This window comes from Cetorhinus maximus, chromosome 1 (assembly GCF_964194155.1).
Source record: "Cetorhinus maximus chromosome 1, sCetMax3.hap1.1, whole genome shotgun sequence".
Taxonomy (NCBI): domain Eukaryota; kingdom Metazoa; phylum Chordata; class Chondrichthyes; order Lamniformes; family Cetorhinidae; genus Cetorhinus; species Cetorhinus maximus.
Window position 1 is genome coordinate 236,556,878 of NC_135879.1, and position 21,871 is coordinate 236,578,748.

Below are 21,871 nucleotides of genomic sequence, written 5' to 3' on the forward strand. Positions count from 1 at the left end.
GTGTGTACCACCTACTAGGTGCACTGCAGCAACCCAGCGAGGCTCCTTCGACAGCACATTCCAAGCCCATGATCTCTACCACCTAGAAGGACAAGGGCAGCAGAAGACGGGAACACCTCCACCTGGAAGTTCCCCTCCCAGTCACACACCATCCTGAATTGTAAATATATCGCCGTTTCTTCACTAAAGCTGGGTCAAAATCCTAGAACTCCCTAACAGCACTGTGGGTGTACTTACCCCACATGGACTGCAGTGTTTCAAGGCGGCTCACCACCACCTCCTCGGGGGCAATTGGGAATGGGCAACAAATGCTGGTCTATCCAGAAATGCCCACGTAGCATGAAAGGAAAAAAAAATGATAACCCTTTCACAGAGCTGGCTTAGGTATGATGGGCTGAAGGGCCACAGCATGCTTTTTTTTGCTCTTGACAGGTTCCCCACCTGGAAGTCAGCCTAATTGACAGGCTTGGGGAGGACTCTGGAGCTGTCCTCAGGAGTGGGAAATTCTGATCGGTGACCACCACCCCATGGATGCTCGATCCTCGATGGTGGCCAGTTTCTAATGCCGGCCGTCCTATATGGGGCACAGATGAGTTCTGATAGGGGTGGTTGTGGGAGCCAGTAGGGAGTGCCAGGAGAAGAACCCACAGAGTTATAGAGCCATTTGTGACACAGAAGGAGGCCACTTGGCCTGTCGAGTCCATGCCAGCTCCCTGCAGAGCAATCCAGTTAGTCCCACCTCGATCTCTGTAGCTCTGCAAGTTTATTTCCTTCAAGTGCCCATCTAATTTCCTTTTGAAATCATTGTTTCTGCTTCCACCACCCATGTGGGCAGTGAGTTCCAGGTCATTTCCACTTGTGTGTAAAAAAAAAAATGTCCTTCCTCACATTCCCCCTGCAACTCTTGCCCAAAATCTTCAATCTGTGTTCCCTAGACCTTACACATTCACCTATTGGGAACGGTTTTCCCTTGGTTTTCTTATCTTATCAAAACCTGTCATAATCTTGTATACCCCTATCAAATCCCCCCTCAATCTCCTTTGCTCCAAGGAGAACAACCCAACCTAACTTTGTATCTCAAGCCGCCCATCCCTTGAACCATTCTGGTAAATATTCTCTGTGCCCTCTCAAGGAGCTTCACATCGTTCCGAAAGTGCAGTGACCAGAACTAGATGCCATACTTTAGTTGGAACCTAACCAAAGCTTTATAATTGCTCAGCATAACTTCCCTGCTTTTGCACTCAATACCTCAATTTACGAAGTCCAAGATCCCATAAGCTTTGCTAACCACCCTCTCAATATCTACTGCCACCTTCAAAGATCAATGAACATGCATCCCCAGGTACTTCTGTTCCTGCACATTCTTCAGAACAACGCCTTTAAGTCCATATTGCTTCTCCCTTATCCCTTCTGCCAAAATGAATCCCCTCACACTTCCCTATATTAAATTCCATCTGCCGCTTGTCTGCCCATTCTGCTAGCCTATCTATGTACTGTTGCTGTTAACTGGTATCATCCTCACTGTTTGCCACATCTCCAAGTTTGTGGTATCATTGGCAAATTTTGAAAATCTAATTTGTAATCAGTGATCCAAGGCATTTAAATATAGCAAAAAAAAACCCTAGCACTGGCCCTTGGGGAACGCCACTGTCTAACACCATCCAGTCCAAAAAACAGTCATCTACCACAATTCGATGCTTTCTGTTCTTAAGCCAATTTTTTATCCAATTGGACTCTGACCTTCCTACTACATAAGCCTCAATTTTGTTAAACAGCCTTTTATGTGGTACTTTGTCAAAAACCTTCTTAAGAATGCATATCAATCTGTTATGTCATCAAAAAACTCAGTTAGTTTAGTCCAGCATGATGTCTTTTACAAATTCATGCTGGCTATCCTTAACCCCTCCAAGTGCCTGTTTATTTTTTCCCCAATTAGGGATACCAAAACCTTATCCATCACTAATGTTAGAATCACTGGCCTGTAGTTGCTTGGACTATCCTTACATCTGTTCTTGAATAAGGGTGTCACGTTTGCCACTGAAGAAGCTGGGCACCTTCCACGACAAAGCAGCCCGCTTGATTGGCACCACATCCACAAACATTCATTCCCTCCACCACCACCACACAGTAGCAGCAGTGTGTACCATCTATGAGATGCACTGCAGGAATTCATCAAGGCTCCTTTGACAGCACCTTCAAAACCCATGACCAGTACCATTTAGAAGGACGAGGGCAGCAGACACATGGGGACACCACCAGCTGGAAGTTCCCCTCCAAGTCACTCACCGCTGTTCCTTCACTGTCGCTGGGTCAAAATCCTGGAACTCCCTTCCTAACAACACTGTGGGTGTACCTGCACCACATGGACTGCAGCGGTCCAAGAAGGCAGCTCACCACCACCTTCTCAAGGACAGCTAGGAATGGGCAATAAAAGTGAAGCTCACATCCCGTGAATGAATAAAAAAAAACCTCTCAAATTCCCTGGCACCTTCCCATATCCAGGGAAAATTGAAAGTTTAAGGCAAGCCCTTCCACTATCTCCACCCCCACTTCCCTTAGCAACCTGGGTTTCAATCCATCTGGACCAGAATCATAGCCAACCTTCCCAGTACCTCCCCCCTTTCAATTATCATGCTATCCATTGCCTCCACTATCTCCACTTATACCGATATTTTGTCATTGATACAAAGAACTCATTAAGTATTCTAGCCTTGCCCTGTATGTCTCAACATATATCACCCTCTTTGTCCCTAATAGGACCCACTCCATCTCTTAATACCCGCTTACAATTTATATGCTGGTAAAAGATTGTTGGGTTCCATTTTATGCTGACTGCTACTCTAGTTTCACACTCTCTCTTTGCCAGTCTTATTTTCCTCTTCACCTCCCCTCTCAACCTATTGGGTTTGACCTGGTTTTCATTTTAATAATTCACCTGGCATATATCATACACCCTCCTTTTTTTGCTTCATCATAACCCCCATCTCCCTTATCATCCAAGGAGCCCTGTTTTTGGCTCCCTTACCTTTTGCCTTTGTGGGAATGTACCCAGCCTGTACCTGGAACACCTCTTATAGATCACCCATTGTTCTGTTACAGTTTTTCCTGTCAGGCCCTGGTTCCATTTTACCCTGGCTGGAACCCTTCACATTAAAATTAGCCCTCTTGCAATTTAGAAGTTCTACACTAGATTGTTTCTTGTTCTCCTCCGTTACTAATCTAAACCTATGATACAATGATGACTCTGCCCAAGCGCTCCCCACAGACATTTAGTCCACTTGGCCCACCCCATTTCCCAGCACCAGATCCGGCAATGTCTCCCTTTCAGCTGGGCTGAGAACATACTGATCATGGAGGCTCTCTTGGGAGTGGTCATGAGCTAAGAATTTGCATATGTACATGCAGCCCCCTTTTGATTTACGAGTGATTCTATTTAAAAATAACCCAGCAGACAAGTTTTGGTCTTAAGTATGATAAAGATTAGTTTATTATAAAGACGGCTGATGAAAGTTATTTAGGTAAAAGTAATAAAGTTATGAACTAAATACAGATACAAAGCTTAAAATGCAGAAAAAGAAAAAGAGATACTTGAGATTTCAGATCGGTCTCAGAAGGCAGCTCACCACCACCTCCTCGAGGGCAACTAGGGATGGGCAATAAATGTTGGCCCAACCAGCGAAGCCTACATCCCGTGAATGAATTTTTAAAAAAGTCTCTGTGGGATATCATTGCAGACCTGTTGCTTGAATTCCTTCTTTCCAAAGTGAAGGGTTGAAACTTGAGGTTCGATTTAGCAGCTGCAATGGCTTCTGTAGTTGAAGAGTTGGAGTTTGCTTTTGCAAGTGGACTCAAGAAGCAGAACAGGCCCTGGGTGTGAGTGAAGCCTCCTGCTTTCACTTTTACAGTCCTGCAGATGGTGCCACTTGAAAGCCTGATGTAGTACAACAGTCCGATAGCTGTTTATGGAAGCCTTCCTCAGTCTCTCTCTGCTGAGAAGCAGTTTCTGTTTCAAAGTGCCTCCCCCATGATGTTAAAGATGGTTCTCCCCCTGTATGCGGTTTCCAGCCATTCCTTATAGTATGAAACCCAAAGATGGCTGCTCCCAAGCTGACGAATCGTGTTTCTTAGGTATTAGGAATGGGCCATTCGAACAGCCTCTCGCCTACCCACAATTCAGCTTTACGTTAAGGTCCTTATCAGTTAATTGTCTTTGTTCTGAAAGATGGCCAGCAAGTGGAAGGATATCATTTACATTTGTGGAACACTCATTGAATTTCAAAATGTCTTTTGTGATCCTTCTTGAGATAAGCAGTTTGATAACCGACACCGAAAGGTGCCAAGTAGTCTGCCCATACATCCCTTTTCTGAACAAAGGCTTTTTAAAACTTTCTTTTTTTAGCAAACATGTGTTTTTCAAACAGTTGTCCTTAAACATCTATAACATCTTAACAACACGTTCATGATACTCGCAGTGAGGTGGAAGATCAGCCATGATCTAATTGAATGATGGAGCAAGCTCGGGGAGCCGAATGGCTTCCTTCTGCCCCTGTTTCCTGTGCCCCTAGGTTCTTTTGTTTTCCCTTAGCCTTTGTTCTAACATTATCCCAATCGATATTTAGGTAATCAAAGTCCACCAACTCAGTATCAACACTCTTATTACTTTTGCACATCACAGTGATTTCCCTGTAGATTTGTTCCTCTATCCCTCTCTCAGTATTTGGAGGCCTATAAAACACCCCAAGTAGTGGGATCTTAACCTTTTTGCTTTGCAACTCTAACCAAATGGACTCTGTTCTTGCCCCTCAAGGACATCCCCTCTTTCCAGTACTGCAATACCTTCACCAATGTTAACTGACAATGCACCTCCTCTTTTTTTCCTGCTCTATCATTTCTGAATATTTTGGCTGGGATTTTGTCAAACTGACAGGCATCTCACCCACTACTCAGAGAACCAACTCGGGAATTGGCGTCCGTGTCATGGTGGAAGCCTAACGCAATCAACTTCCCTTCTGGCACTTAACTGGCCATCATCAGGTCCTTCCCCGTGAATGGAGTCCCTGGCAGCAGAAGTCCAGTGCCCGCTGGGAGCTGCTGGCCAATTGGAGGCTGGCAGCTCATCATCACCACCAGTAACAGCGGAAGAAGTGGCTTCTGGGAGCACTGCACCCACCCGAGGCCCAGGGTCATGGGGCAACCCCAGGCCACAGGGGAGTGAAGGCAGGATGAAGGGTTGGGGAATGGAAATCCTGGGAAGGGGAAGGGGAGTTGAAGGCGAGGGCAGGACACTGTGGCTTCCAAAAGCCACACCCCTCCCCTTACCGCACGGCCAGATGCCAGGTCCCCCAATCGAGCACAGAGTGCCTGACCACAACACCCCCCACTACATCCCCCCACTGGAAACTACTGGCAAACCCTACAGGTTTTGCTGGGCAGCTTTCTGAAGGCGCAGGAGACCAGTGAGGCCTTGATTTAACCCTCGAGCGACCACTAAATTGTATTGGGCTCAGACATAACGGGTTGTCAGTTAGCTCATTAATGAGCTCAATTGACATCCCGTTTCTGCCGGTCAGGAATCCCACTTTTTTTTTCGCACAGTGCAGAAGAGGCCCTTCGGCCCATCGAGTCTGCACTGACACGTGAGAAACACCTGACCTACCTACCTAATCCCATTTACCAGCACTTGGCCCGTAGCCTTGACTGTTATGACGAGCCAAGTGCTCATCCAGGTACTTTTTAAAGGATGTGAGGCAACCCGCCTCCACCACCCTCCCAGGCAGTGCATTCCAGACCGTCACCACCCTCTGGGGAAAAAAGTTTTTCCTCACATCCCCCCCTAAACCTCCTGCCCCTCACCTCGAACTTATGCCCCCATGTGACTGACCCCTCAACGAAGGGGAACAGCTGCTCCCTATCCACCCTGTCCATGCCCACTTCAGTTGCTCTGCCTCCTGTCGTAATCGGGAGATGTTTTCTCGATGTCTGGAGGCTGACATGGGGCCTCCCATGGTTAAGTGACACCGGCCAGCATGGTTGCTACCACAGTGGGCTGCAAAAAATCCAGCCCTTAATGTCCTTGTACACCAAGTGCCCAGCGCTCACCATTTCTTAGCCACGTTTCTGTTATTACTGCCACATCCTATCACAGCCACCGCCACTTCTCTCCCCAAAATGTGTGATCAGTGGACTTTTTAAAGTCTCTTTGCTGTGTTAATGTGCAGTCAACATTCTCCGTCCCTAACGCTGCCCATACTTTCTTCATACACATGAGATTATCGACATCTATTTACTTTTATTTTAAATTGCAGAGTTGGTGGCAACATCTGTTCAGATTATCATTAGCATGCGAGGGCTCCCTGTCAGGACTCGCACGGCATTCTGAGTGGCTGCTGCTCTAATTAGGGGCACTCACAAAGCGCTGGCTTGTCATATCAATGCAGGCCAGCTCTTCGTGAATATAGGGACACCATCTAACAGTGGCTAAGGAAATAAATAATTCAGCCACCCCACTTGACACGGATGTGTTGGGAAAGCCGAAATGGCGGAAGACAAAGAAAACAGGATCAGGAATTGACTGCCTTGACTGTTCATGTTACACTTCATCACATTTCAGAAATGCCTCACAACACGTTGCAAGAATAGGTTGAGGGGAGATTTAATGGAGATATCCACAATGATTAGAGGTTTTGATAGAGCAGACTAGGAGAAGCTCTTTCTACTGGAATGAGGGTCAGCAAATCCTAGATTTAAAATGAATGGCAAAAGTGCTGTGGGGAAATCAGGATAGTTTTTACTTTTACGCAGTGTGTTATTTTCTTCCCTTTATTCTTTCATGGGATGTGGGCATATTTTGGCCTCCCCTAATTGCCCTTGAACGTTTCAGAGGGCCGTTAAGAGTCAATCACACTTCTGTGGGGCTGGAGTCACCTGTAGGCCGGACTGGAAAAGGATGGCAGATTTCCTTCACTAAAGGGTGGGTTTTTGTAACAATCAATGATAGTTGTCATGGTCATTACTGAGATCCAGATTTATTAATTGAATTTAAATTCCACCAGCTGCTGTGGTGAGATTCGAACCCATGTTCCAAGAGCATTGAGGGAAGGTGATGGCGTAGTGGTATTGTCACTGGACTAGTATTCCAGAGACCCAGGGTAATGCTCTGGGGACTTGGGTTTGAATCCCACCACGGCAGATGGTGGAATTTGAATTCAATTAAAATCTGGAAGTAAAAGTCTAATGATGACCATGAAACCATTGTCGATTGTTGTCAAAACCCATCTGGTTCACTAATGTGCTTTAAAGGAAGGAAATCTTCTGTCCTTACCTGGCCTGGCCTGCATGTGACTCACAACAATGCTGTTGACTCTTAAATTCCCTCTGAATGAGGGCAGTTAGGGATGGGCAATAGGTGCTGGCTTAGCCAGTGACGCCCACGTCCCATGAATGAATAAAAAATTAGCCTGTGGTCCCTGGATTACTAGCCCAGTGATTGCCACTGTACCATGTTATGCTCTGGGATATACTGCCAGAGGATAGCAGAAATAGGTACAATGGCAATGTTGAAAGAGGAATTGCATATAGTTAAAAAGGGAAGGTTTACAGGGCTGCGGGGGAAAGAACAGGGGAGTGGAATGATTTGTCTTCTTGAACTGCTGCAGTCCATGTGGTGTACGTATTTTTAACTAGCAGTTTAGCACAGCTGAGTGGCTTGCTAGGCCATTTCAAATCAAGGTTAGCAGCATTTCAAAACCCTGGCTCTTTCAGAAGGCCAGCACAGACATGATAGGCTGAATGGCCTCTGTCTCTGCTGGTTGATTGTATGACTCTATGTTAATGAATTAGACTTCAGACATTCAATGACATTACCATTGCTGGATCCCCCACTATCAACATCATGGAGGTGGCCATTGATCAGAAACTGAACTGGACAAGCCATATCAATACTGTGGCTACAAGACCAGGTCAGAGGCTAGGAATCCTGCGGTGAGTAACTCACCTCTTGACTCCCTAGAACCTGTCCACCATCTACAAGGCGTAAGTCAGGAGTGTGATGGAATATTCCCCACTTGCCTGGATGAGTGCAGCTCCAACAGCACTCAAGGAGCTTGACACTGTCCAGGACAAAGCAGCCCACTTGATTGGCATCCTATCCACATTCATTCCCTCCACCGATGCACAGTGGCAGCAGTGTGTACCAACTACAAGATGCACTGCAGGAATTCACCAAGGCTCCTTAGGCAGCACCTTCCAAACCCATGACCACGACCATCTAGAAGGACAAAGGCAGCAGACAAATCCTGGAACTCCCTCCCTAACAGCACTGCACCACTTGGACTGCAGCCTACACCACATGGACTGCAGCGGTTGAAGAAGGCAGCTCACCACCAAGTTCTCAAGAGCAATTAGAAATGGGCAATAAATGGTGGCCTAGCCAGCGATGCCCACATTCCATGAATGAATTTTTTGAAAATCTACAATAAAAACTGATGTGTACCTGATATTATTACAGGCTTCTTGCTCATCTTATGACCTCTATCCTCTTTAAGACTTTCTGTTTAAGTGCTTGCTTGCACAGGTGAACTGACCATTTTTTTTTTCACCCACTTAACCCTTGTGCTCCCACAAAGTTCAAGCTCGAAAATTCAACAGTGGCCAATCTAACTTAACCCTATTGTGTCTTATGTACATTCTCACAGCATAACTATAGTCATTACATGCAGCCAAAATGAACCAGTTACATCATCATTTCAGGCTTTTCAGTCCACATTACAATGCTGACTACACTTCAAGTAGGTAATTCATTGGTTGTAAAGTCCTATGGAAAACCCTGATCTGATGAGAGTGCTAAAAAATTCAAGCACTTTGTATTTGTTAATTTGGATTGAACAGCATTATTGGCACATCTTTCAAGGACCCTATGGAGAGATGACGTAATGAGATGTGGGCCTCACTGACAAATCCAGCATTTATTGTCCATTCCCAGTTAGCCTCGAGAAGGCAGTGATGATCTGTCTTCTTGAACTGCTGCAGCCCATGTGGTGTACATATTTTTAACTAGCAGTTTGGTGCAGCTGAGTGGCTTGCTAGGCCATTTCTGAGGTCAGTTAAGTGTCAACCACGTTGTGTGAGTCTGGGGTCACATTTAGGCCAGACTGGGTAAGAACAGCAAATTTCTTTCCCTGAAGGACATTAATATACCAGATGGGTTGTTATGATAGTCCAGTAGTTTCATGATCATTACTGAGACCTGCTTTTTATTCTAGCTTTATTTAATTCGTTGAGTTTAAATTCCCCAGATACTGTGGTGGGAGTTGAACTTATCTCTCTGGAGCGTTAGTCCAGGTTTCTGGATTAATAGGCTCTTCAGCTCAACTATTCCTTGGGGTAGAGTTCCACATTCTCACCGCACAATGGGTTAGAAAGCCTCTTCTGAACTCCTTATGTTATATCAATGCTACCGTCGGATAGATAGTAACGATACTTCATCCTTGACCTTTCATGTTTCCCTTTGGTATTGTCTAATATTGCCTTATAAACCTGTTATCCACATCCTCCAAGGTAGGAGCAGCCACAGCTTTACAGCCTGGCTACTGAATTTACATTCTGAGATAACTCAAATCTGAAGTAGGGACCATGCCGACTGCTAACCCTGATTTGTGTGGAATATTACATAGCTCCACTAATGGTACAAGCGCTAAGGGACACAGATATAAGATTTTTGGCAAGAGATGCAGGGGGAATATGAGGGAGAACTTTTTCTTACACAGCGAGTGGTAATGACCTGGAACTTGCTGCCTACAACAGAGTAGAAGCAGAGACAATCAATGATTTCAAAAGGAAATTGGATGAACGTTTGAAGGAAATAAACTTGCAGGGCTTTGGGGCTAGAGGAGGGAATGAGACTAACTGGGTTACTCCATGCGGCATAGACCCAATGGGTTGAATGGCCTCCTTCTGTGCCATAGAGTTTATGGCTCTATGAATCTCAGGGTAAAGGAATTTGTTTGGTGTTTTAAGAAGGTAGTATTTGTAAGGAGTGCAAAGTATTGGATTTGAACCTAGACTTGCCATCATCCTTTCACAGAATGTCGAGCTATTCTGTTACCGGTAATGACGACGACACTGAAAGACCTGATTCAGAAAGGAGATGAGGAGGAGGCTTGTGTTGAACTGCTTAGCAACATCCTGGAAGTTCTCTACAGACAGAACGTGGTATGTATGGTACGGACAGCAGAAACTGTAATCGCGGAGCCTGGGGATGGGAGAGGCTTCCAAATTTCGGAGCGTTCAGTATGGTGCAGACTGAGCCTAGAGCATTGCATTGCATCTACAGCATGGAAACAGACCATTCTGCCCAAATGGCTTATGCTCTGCATGGGCCCCCTCCCACTCTCGTTCCTTGTTGGTCCCCATATACCTCTATTCCCTAAGATAAAGGCAGCTCTGAAGAAGAGTCATACGGACTCGAAACGTTAACTCTGTTTTTCTCTCCACAGATGCTGTCAGACCTGCTGAGTTTTTCCAGCATTTTCTTGTTTTTGTTACCTCTATTCCCTTATGGAAGCATCACGCCTCCTGTTAAATGCTCCATGCTATCTACTTGAACCAGTTCTACTCTCTGTGCAAGGAAATCTCTCCTCAACTCTCTACACAAATTGTTCATGATATTTATACCCCCTTGATCTGGACACCCACAAGAGGTTAAGTTTTCCCGAGGTCCCCCCTATTGACCCATTTCATAATTATAATAATCTCTGTGATGAAAAGCGTTGCTATGGCCAGTTGATTGGGAAATCAGGGCATGCTGCAGGTAACCTAGAAGGTCAGGTTTATCACAAAGTCTTCTTGAATGCGAAAAAAGTAACAGGGGCCCAGCTACATCAGATAAGAGAGAAGAGATTACTACATAGGGTATAGTTATTTTCCAGTTAGACATATCGGACAATGTCCCAAAATGCTTCACCAGGGAGAAGAGGAAAGGGAATGGACACTGAGCCATGTTGGAGGTGTTAGGAGAGGCGGCCATGATCTTGTTCAAGAAAATGGGTATCGGGAGGCCTTTAAGGAAGGAGGGAGAAGTAAGAGAGGTAAAGGTTTAGGGAGGGAGTCCCTCAGAGCTCGGCAGCCATTTCTGCCACTAAACATGTTGTGGGGGGAGGGGACTGAAGTGTATGAGAGGAATTATAAGGCTGGAGGAGGTTGCAGAGATAGGGTGGACCAAGGTCATGGGGGATTTGAAGATCACAGAATCACAGAATGGTTACAGCATAGAAAGAGACCATTCTGCCCATCGTGTCTCTGTGGCTCTCTGAAGGAACAATTCACCTAGCACCACACCCTCCCCCTTCTCCTTGTAGCTGTGCACATTTTTCCTTTTCAGATAACAATCCAATTCCCTCTTGAAGCTACCTCCACCACACTATCAGGCAGTGCACTCCAGATCCTAAACACTTGCTGCACGAAAGAGTTTTTCTTTACGTCACCTTTTTCCAATGACATAAAATCTGTCCCCTCTGATTCTCAGTCCTACCACCAACAGGAACAGTTTCTCCCAATCTACTCTGTCCAGACCTCTCACGATTTTAAATACCTCTATCAAACCTCCTCTCAATCTTTACTCCTCCATGGAGAATAGTCCCAGCTTCTCCAATCTATCTTCATGACTGAACTTCCTCATTTCTAGGACCATTGCCATGAACCTTTTCTGCACTCTCTCCAATGCCTTCACATCCTTCCTAAAGTGTGGCATCCTGAACTGGACATAATGCTCCAGTTGAGGCCGAATCAAGTTTAATATAACCTTTTTTTTCATTCTTTCACATGATATGAGCATCGCTGTCTTGGCCAGCATTTACTGCCCATCCCTACTTGCCATTGAGAAGGTGGTGGTGAGCTGCCTTCTTGAACTGCTGCAGTCCATGTGGTGTAGATACACCCACAGTGCTGTTAGAGAGGGAGTTCCAGGACTTTGTGCGAGCGACAGTGAAGGAACGGTGATATATTTCCAAGTCAGGATGGCGGTGTTGTTCCCATGCATCTGCTGCCCTTGTCCTTCTAGATGGTAGAGGCCACAGGTTTGGAAGGTGTTGCAATAGGAACCTTGGTGAGTTTCTGCAGTGCATCTTGTATACGCTGCTGCCATTGTGCGTCGGTGGTGGAGGGAATGAATGTTTGTGGATGGGGTACCAATCAAGTGGCCTGCTTTGTTCTGGATGGTGTTGAGCGTCTTGAGTGTTGTTGGAGCTGCACTCATCCAGGCAAGTGCGGAGTATTCCATTGCACTCCTGACTTCTGCCTTGTAGATGGTGGACAGGCTTTGGAGAGTCAGGAGGCAAGTTAGTCATCATGGCAGCACCCAGCAGGAGTGGTGGTCACTGCTGGGACTACACGTGGTCCCGGTGAAAAGGAGCCGGGACTCAGAGTTAAGGCTGGCAGGCTCTGGCTCGAGGGGTTGGTGGGGGGGAGGCCTGTTTTGAGAGGCCAGGAGGGAGGGTAAAGAGAGAAGTATGAACTCGGGGTGAGAGTTGGGGGGTGGTGTGGGGAATTCGGGTGGGGGCGGTGCCTCCAATGGGCCCAGAGGACACTCAAAGAAGGTGCCCCCCTGCTCCCGTACTTGCCCAACACCACTGCAATCTAAAGCTGCTGGGAGACCCTACGTGGCATGGGCTTCTCCACAGCCACGGAAAATTCCAGACATTAATTGGCCAAATAAGGGTCTCAATATGTCAAGGGTGGCCAGGCTGTCCAACGACTTCCCACCTCCTGCAAAATTTCAGAGAGGCCGGTGGACGGGAGGGTGGGTAGGTGGCGGGAAGGCGGGAAGGCATCTGCCGGAATTTTCAACCCCCCGACGCCCCCCCTCACCCCAACCCCAAAACCTCTTGAAAGCTGCCACCGGGGGGAGCGTAAAACCCAGCCCGAGGAGACGGAAAAGGTTGACGAATTGCCTTTAAAGAATTAAAACTTCATAGCAGAGAGAGCGAGAGAAGCTGTTATTAGTATGCTGGCCTACTGAAAGAGCTAGCCTTTTGATCTCAGTCCTCGATCCTTTCTCCATACTTTCTAATCTTTCCCTTTGTCAGATATTTTTCCAGCTCCACATTCAAAGCTGCCGTAGACTCTGCTTTGCCCTCCAGCTGACTGGCCGACCATTGTTCTCTGTCCGACCTTCAGCACAAAGAAGTTCACACAATTTCTTCTTTCATTCTTTAGCTGTTGATCTTTAATTGATGGCCTTTAGTTACTAACCCATAGATCTGTGGAAATGGCTCTTTTTTCCCCGACTTACCTTATCAAAACTCCTCATTACGCCTCTTTCATGGAGTTATGGAGTCGTTATGGCACAGAAAATAAGACCATTAAGCCCTTCAAGTCCATGTTAGCTCTCTACAGAGCGATCCAATCAGCCTTATCACCCTGCTTTACCCCCCCAGAGCCCCGCATTTCCTTCAAGTGACCATCCAATTTCATTGAGAAATCAAAAGTCAGGTCTCCTCTCTGACCGCAAATATAAGTGGAAAAGGCTGGAAATACTCAGCAGGTCAGGGAGCATCTGTAGAGAGAGAAACAAAGTTAACATTTCAGCTCTTGGAACCCCTCTGTTCTAATGAGAGCTGCAGTTTCTCTCACCCTACTCACAGCCTTGACATTCTCCCCTTTTTCTTCCTCTCAAAAGTTGTTAACTCGCATTTCCCTGTGTTAAATTTTACGTGACTTTTAGATATCCAATCTGTTCTTCTGCAGTTAACCACAGTTTTCTCCACAGTTAGTTACTTGCCTTATTTTTGTGCTGTTTGTAAGTTTTTATGTATGTATATCTTCTATGGGGATCACTGTCTGCATCCCTCCGGCCTGAAAAAAATCACTTAATGACTGCTTTCTGTCCCTTAACCAACTTCCTATCCATGTTATCACAATATCCTAATAGCATTTACCTTAATTTTATCACCAAACCTCCTATTAAGTACCTTATCACACACCTTCTAAAAATTTGCACACAACTTGCACTGCATTGAAACATCCCAAGGCACTTCAAAAGAAAACTATCAAACAAAATTTGACACTGAGCCACATAAGACTACATTAGGAAGGGTGACTTAAAGCTTGGTAAAAAAAGGTAGGTTTTAAGGAGCATCTTTAAGAAGGAAAGGGAGGTAGAGAGGCTTTAGGGAAAAGAATTCCAGAGTTTAGGTCCTAACCACCAGAAAGATTAAAATAGGGGACGTGCAAGAGTTGGAGGAGAGTAGAGATGTCGGAGCTTAAAGCAAAATACTGTGGATGCCGGGAATCTGAAACAAAAACAAAAAATATTAGAAAAACTCAGCAGGTCTAATAGCATCTGTGGAGAAAAAAAAAAGAGTTAACATTTTGAGTTCGCATGACTCTTCTTCAGAGATATCGGAGCGTTGCGGGGCTGGAGGAGGGGACAGAAATAGGGAGAGGCAGGCCATGGAGGAATTGGAAAACAAGGATGAGAATTTTAAAATTGAGGCATTAACAGGTTGCCAATGCCAGCCAGTGCAGGGGTAGTGGAGGGAACCAGGGCTTGTAGCATCCAGTTCACTTCATTCGCTAATACTTTCCATTGTTTTCTCAAAGAACTTCAATAAATCTGACTTTTTGAAATCCAAGCTGGTTGACACAAGATCACAAGATAATAGCAAATAATTGTAAGAAAACCATCCAACCCATCTTAATTCATTTATGTGGAAGGATCCTAATGCATTGATCAATTGTTCCTTTAATGGTTCTGAGTTTATACCTCTTATGTGGAGCTGAGCAAGTTAGAAAGGCCCTCAGGTTCAATTCCTAGGTTGTGCTGACTCGATAGCTCTGGGCGAGGGCAATAGAGCTACAAGGAGTGACAGTGATTTTGAGCTAGGGAAGGGTCCCTCCTCTTAAATATTGTCCAGTTACCTCAGATGACAATTTTCGTCATTATTATGTGGCGTTCTCTTCCTCAGAGACCAGCAGAGGCTGGGTCATTAAATTTATGCAAGACTGAGCGAGACAGAGTTTTGTTTGGCAAAGGAGTCAAGGGTTAAGGGGGGCAGACAGGAAAGTGGAGTTGACACCACAATCAGATGGGCCATGATCTTATCAAATGGCGGAGCAGGCTCGAGGGATGAATGGCCTACTTATTGCTCCTATGTTCCTATGAATGATATATGATTGTGGCCCTTGAGTGAGGCCAGAGTCTGTCTATTAGGAAACTATCTGGAAAGATTGAACTGGCTGGGGCTCTTTTATCTCAAACTCAGAGATGACCTGACAGAGGTCATTAAAATTATGAAGAGTTTTGATAGATAAAGAGAATGTTTATGCTTATGGCGAGCTCAAAACATAATATAGTCACTAATAAATCCAGTAAGGAATTCAAATAAAACTTCTTCAGTAGATAGAATGTTGAACTTAGTACCATAGGGACTGGTTGAGCCAAAGAGCATAGAAACATTAAAACATTTTTTCGTATTCATTCATGGGATGTGAGCGACGCTGGCTGGGCCAGCATTTATTGCCTATTCCTAATTGCCCTTGAGAAGGTGGTGGTGAGCTGCCTTCTTGAACTGCTGCACTCCATGTGGTGCAGGTACACCCACAGTGCTGCTAGGAAGGGAGTTCCAAGACTTTGACCCAGCAACAGTGAAGGAACGGCGATATATTTCCAAGTCAGAATGGAGAGTGGCTTGGAGGGGAACTTTCAGGTGGTGGTGTTCCCATGAATCTGCTGTCCTCCTAGATGGTAGTGGCCGTGGGTTTGGAAGGTGCTGTCTAAGGAGCCTTGATGTCTTCCTGCAGTGTATCTTATAGATGGTACACACTGTTGCCACTGTGCGTCGGTGGTAGAGGGAGTGAATGTTTGTGGATGGCATGCCAATCAAGCAGGCTGCTTTGTCCTGGATGGTGTCAAGCTTCTTGAGTGTTGTTGGCGCTGCACTTATCCAGGCAAGTAGAGAATATTCCATCACACTTCTGACTTGTGCCTTGGAGATTGTGGCCAGGCACTGGGGAGTCAAGAGGTGAGTTACTCGCTACAGAATTCTTATCTTCTGACCAGCTGTTGTAGCCATAGTACTTATATGGTTTGTTCAGTTCAGTTTCTGGTCAATGGTAACCCCCCGGGATGTTGATAGTGGGGGATTCAGAGATGGTAATGCCATTGATTGTCAGGGGGTGATGGTTAGATTCTCTCTTGTTGGAGGTGGTCATTGCCTTGCACGTGTGCTGCATGAATGTTATTTGGCACTTGTCAGCCCAAGCCTGGATGTTGTCCATGTGTTGCTGCATTTGGACATGAACTGCTTCAGTAACTGAGGAGTCATGAATGGTGCTGAACATTATGCAATCATCAGCGATATCACCATTTCTGACCTTACGTTGGAAGGAAGAACATTTATGAAGCAGCTGAAGATGGTTGGGCCTAGGACACTACCCTGAGGAACTCCTGCAGTGGTGTTCTGGAAATGAGATGATTGATCTCCAACAGCTACAACCATCTTCCTTTGTACTAGGCATGACTCCAACCAGCAGAGAAGTTTCCCCTGATTCCCATTGACTCCAGTTTTGCTAGGATTCCTTGATACCACAATCAGCGAAATGTGGCCTTAATGTCAAGGGCAGTCACTCTTGCCTCGCCTGTGGAGTTCAGCTCTTTTGTCCATGTTTGAATCAAGGCTGTAATCAGGTCAGGAGCTGAGTGGCCCTGGCAGAACCCAAACTGAGCGTTAGTGAGCAGATTATTACTAAGCAAGTGCCACTTGATAGCACTATTGATGACCTTTTCCATCACTTTACTGATGATTGAGAGTAGACTGATGTAGTGGTAATTGGCTGGGTTGGATCTGTCCTGCTTTTTGTGTACAGGACACACCTGGGCAATTTTCCACATAGCCGGATAGATGCCAGTATTGTATGTACTGGAACAGCTTGGCTAGGAGTGCAGCAAGCTCTGGAGCACAAGTCTTGAGTACTATTGCCGGAATATTGTCAGGGACCCATAGCCTTTGCATATATCCAGTACCTTCGGCTGTTTCTTGATATCATATGGAGTGAATTGAATTGGCTGAAGACTGCTGTCTGCGATGCCGGGGACCTCTGGAGGAGGCCAAGATAGATCATCCACTCGGCATTTCTGGCTGAAGATTGTAGCAAATTTTGCACTACTGTACTGGGCTCCCCCATCATTGAGGATGGGGATATTTGTGGAGGCTCCTCCTCCAGTGAGTTGTTTAATTGTCCACCACCATTCATGACTGCATGTGGCAGGACTGCAGAGCTTATATCTGATCCATTGGTTGTGGAATCGCTTAGCTCTGACTATCACTTGCTGCTTATGCTGTTTGGCATACAAATAGTCCTGCGTTATAGCTTCACCTGGTTGCACCTCATTTTTAGGTATGCCTGTTGCTGCTCCTGGCATGCCCTCCTGCACTCTTTCATTGAACCAGTTTGATCCCCTGGCTTGATGGTAATGGTAGAGTGGGGAATATTCCAGGCCATGAGATTACAGATTGTGTTCAAGTACAATTCTGCCCACAGTGCCTCATGGGTTCCCAGCCTTGAGTTGTCAGATCTGTTTGAAATCTATCCCATTTAGAATGGTGGTAGTGCCACACAACACGATGGAGGGTATCCTAAATGTGAAGGTGGGACTTCGCCGCCACAAGGACTGTGCGGTGGTCACTCCTATCAATACTGTCATGGACAGATGCATCTGTGGCAGGCAGGCAGGTGAGGATGAGGTCAAGTATGTTTTTCCCTCTTGTTGGTTCCCTCACTACCTGCCACAGACCCAGCCTAGCAGCTATGTCCTTTAGGACTCAACCAACACTATCAGTAGGGTTGCTACTGAGTCACTCTTGGTGATGAACATTGAAATCCCTCACTCAGAACACATTCTGCACCCTTGGTAATCAGTCAGACGTCTTCTTGACCATGTTTGTCCTGATGCCATGTGACTTCATGGGGTCCAGAGTCAATGTTGAGGACTTCCAGGGCAACTCCCTCCCAACTGTATATCACTGTGCAGCCACCTCTGCTGGGTCTGTCCTGCTGGTGGGACAGGACATATGCAGGGATGGTGATGGTGGCGTCTGGGACATTATCTGTAAGGTATGATTCCATGATATGGCTATGTTAGGCTGTTCCTTGACTCGTCTGTGGGACAGCTCTCTCAATTTTGGCACTAGCCTCCAGGGGATAGTAAGGAGAACTTTGCAGGGTCAACAGGGCTGAGTTTACTGTTGTCGTTTCCAGTGCCTAGGTCGATGTTGTGTGGTCTGTCTGGTTTCATTTCCTTGCGGACTTTTTAGCGGTTTGATACAACTGAATGGCTTGCTAGGCCATTTCAGAGGGCAGTTAACAGTCAACCACATTGCTGTTGATCTGGAGTCACATATGGCCCAGAGAGTAGATTTCTTTCCCTCAAGGGAGGGGAATTAGTGAACCACATGGGTTTTTACAACAATTGGCAATGGTTTTATGGTCATCAGGGATTCGAACCCGGGACCCCAGAGCATTATGCTGGGTCTCTGGATTACTAATCGTATGATAATATCGCTACACCACCACCACCATCCCAGTAGCAAGGAAGATTGGCAAACACATGAAGGAATGGGATGCAGTTGAAATGAAGGAGGGTGGGAGGAGGCTCGTGTGGAGCATAAACACTGGCACCAACCAATTGGGCTGAGTGGCCTGGTCTTGTGCTGTGAATTCTCTGACCAAATGAAAAGTGTGCGATGGTGGGACAGGAGCTTGAGGAAGCAGAGTCTGGAACTATAAGTAGACAATGTTTTTTATTCCTTCATGGGATGTATCAAGGCCAGCATTTGTTGCCCATCCTTAATTGTCCTTGGACTGAGCAGTTTCATTTCAGAGTCAACCACCTTGCTATGGATCTGGAGTGATATGTAGGCTAAACCGGGGTAAGGATGACAGATTTATGAATCAGATGGGTTTTTACAGCACAATCAATGATAACTTCGTGGTTAGCATTAATGAGGCTAGTTTTTTGATTCTTGATTGAATCTAAATTTCACCACCTGCGATAGTGGGATTTTAAACCCATTAATCAGGGGTCTGAGGTTAAGTGGCATGACCATTACACCACCATCTTCCCCTGATTACTTGGGATGGAGGCATTACAGAGAAGATTTGCCAGAATGGTACCAGGGATGGGGGGACTTCCCTTATGTGGAGAGACTGGAGAAGCTGGAGTTATTCTCCTTAGAGCAGAGAAAATTCAGGGGATGTTTAATAGAGATGTTCAACATTGTGAGGGGTTTTGATGCAGTGAATAAGGTTAAGTTGTATCCTGTGCCACAAGATTCTCTAACTAACTAAAGGACACAGGTTTAAAATAATTGGCAAATAAACTTGACAGAGATGAGGCAACTTTTTTTAATGCCGTGACTTGGCATAATGCACTTCCTGAAAGGGCGGCGGAAGCAGATTCAATAATGACGTTCTAAGGGGTATATGATTGAAAAGGGGGAAAAAAATAACAGGCCTATGCGGAGAAAGGTAGGAGGTGTGGGACTAGGAGCTGGAACAGGCATGATGGGCCGAATAACCCCCTTCTGCACTGTAAGATTCTATAATAATACAGGCGCAGAACTGTAGAGGTGTGAAAATAAAATGCTGGAATGTGTCTTTTGAGGAATTTAGATGTGATTGGGATTTTTGCAATCGAGTTAGACAACCATGATGGATTGGGAGTGGGATTTCCATAAAGATCAATTGGCTCAGAAAGGAAGCAGCTGAAGCTTTATTTGTAAGAGAGGATAAAGCAGATTTAAATTTATTGACAAAGGAACCAGAGGGAGATGAGGAAACATCTTTTTATGCAGTGAGTTGTTATGATCTAGAATGCGCTGCCTGACCAGGACGGTGGAAGCAGATTCAATAATAACCTTCAAAAGGAAATTGGATATGTGCTTGAAAAGGAAAAAAAAAATATGTGGAGGGTTATGGAGAAAAAGGAGGCCATGAATCTATAGAAAGGGACGATATCAATCAGCAGGAGGGAGTTAAAATGTTTTTGGCTGAGCTGGCATACAGTGTTGATCTTCAGTATATGTTATTGGCCCCTTGTGGTAACCAGCAGAGTAAGAAACCAGGGCTGCAAAATTTGGCTCTATGGAGCTGGCAGATAGGTCACTAAGGGTGCCACTTAGTAGAAAAAGGATATCCTCACCACTAACGGCGCAGCCCATGCCAAACACCATCTTGATGAGAGCATTAACTTGGTCATTTGCGCACTGGAACTATGCAGAGCAAGCAGCTCGTGATGCCGGTCAGCACCCAACACCGACTTGATGCCGAACTTGCCACTTTTGACCTCGTTGTCGGAGATAATGCCTTTTAGTAAATGCGCGCAACTGAACGTGCACCCAGAGCACGAGGGATTGCCCCTCACCAACGCCATTTAGAAAAGGACATCATCCAACTTGCTTATCACCTTTGTCTGCCTCTTGCAGATCTTGTGGAGGTGCTGAGTGTTTAGAGGAGCTCAGCGAAAGTCGGTAACGTCTGCAGGGAGCAGGTGGTGGACGTGGGGAAGGTATTGGTTGCCAACCCGAGGGCTCTGAGCACACCACCTGCTCCCAGTCACTAGGCCTACATTAGCAGGTCCCACTTGTGTTGCAGCATCAGAGGGAGATGGACCACGAAAACAAAGCACAGCCCGTGGTCATGAAGGTGAACTTTTTCAGGGGTGGACTTATCATTGGCTGAAACAGTAGCATCGTGGTCATGTTACTGGACTAGTAATCCAGAGGCCTGGGCTAATGCTTTGGAAATATGAGTTCAAATCCCACCATAGCAGCTGGGGAAATTTAACTTCAATTAATAAATAAATTTGGAATTTAAAAAATAATGATGATCACAGAACTATTGGATTGTGCCCCATTAATTTCCTTCCAGAAAGGAAATCAGCTGTGCTGACCCAGTCTGGCCTACATGTGACTCCAGAAGCAATGTGGTTGACTCTTAACTGTCCGTAAGCACTCAGTTGTATCAAACCCCAACAGAAAATTCAAATAATAATAAAACTGGGCAGACCATCTGGCACTGAAACAATAGAGGCACAGCCGATTCTACATATTCCCCCTCACTAACATATGGGGAATCGTGCCAAAGTTGGGTGTGTGTCCCATAGACATAGTCATACTCACTAGATCATACCTTACAGCCAATGTCCCAGACTCCTCCATCACCATTGCTGTGTCAATGGGATAGGACAGACCCACTAGAGGTGGTGGAGTGGTGGCTTTCAGTTGGGGGGGAGTGGCCCTGAGCATTGACTCTGGATAACATGAAGTCTCATGGCATCAGGCCAAACATGGGCAAGAAACCTCCTGTTGATTACCACGCACCGCTTCCCCCCCTCCCCCGCCCGCCAAGCTGATGAATCAGTGTTCCTCCATGTCAAAGCACGAAGGGTGGCTAGAGCACAGAATGTACTCTGGGTGGGGGAATTCAATGTCCATCACCAAGAGTTACTCGGTGGCATCACTATGGCAGAGCTGGCCAAGTCATGAAGGATATATCTGCCACTTGGCCTGCGGCAGGTGGTGAAAAAATCTACAAGAGGTAAAAACCTACTTGACCTCCCCCTCACCAGTCTACCTTTCAGAGATACATCTATCCATGACAGTATTGGAGTGACCACCGCATAGTCACATGGACCCATTGAAAGACCAGGGTGGAAGATTTGCAATTGGCTAACTCCAGAAATGTCACATTGATGATCCAACTCAGGCTCCTCCTGAGGTCCCCAGTATCACACATGCCAGTTATCAACCAATTAGATTCACTCCACATGATATCAAGTAACGGCTGAAGGCACTGGATACTGCAAAGGCTATGGAGC

The 21,871-nt window shown here is 45.9% G+C and overlaps 1 protein-coding gene across 1 annotated transcript in view; it reads left to right on the forward strand.

Annotated features, from left to right (window-relative positions):
• The window catches only part of LOC144688041 (dedicator of cytokinesis protein 2-like), a 1,154,257-nt gene that overhangs the window by 395,384 nt on the left and 737,002 nt on the right, over positions 1–21,871 (forward strand). Inside the window, exon 26 of the mRNA XM_078554696.1 lies at positions 10,082–10,209. Coding sequence (XP_078410822.1) covers positions 10,082–10,209 — 128 coding nt within the window. The remainder of the gene's footprint in view (positions 1–10,081; positions 10,210–21,871) is intronic.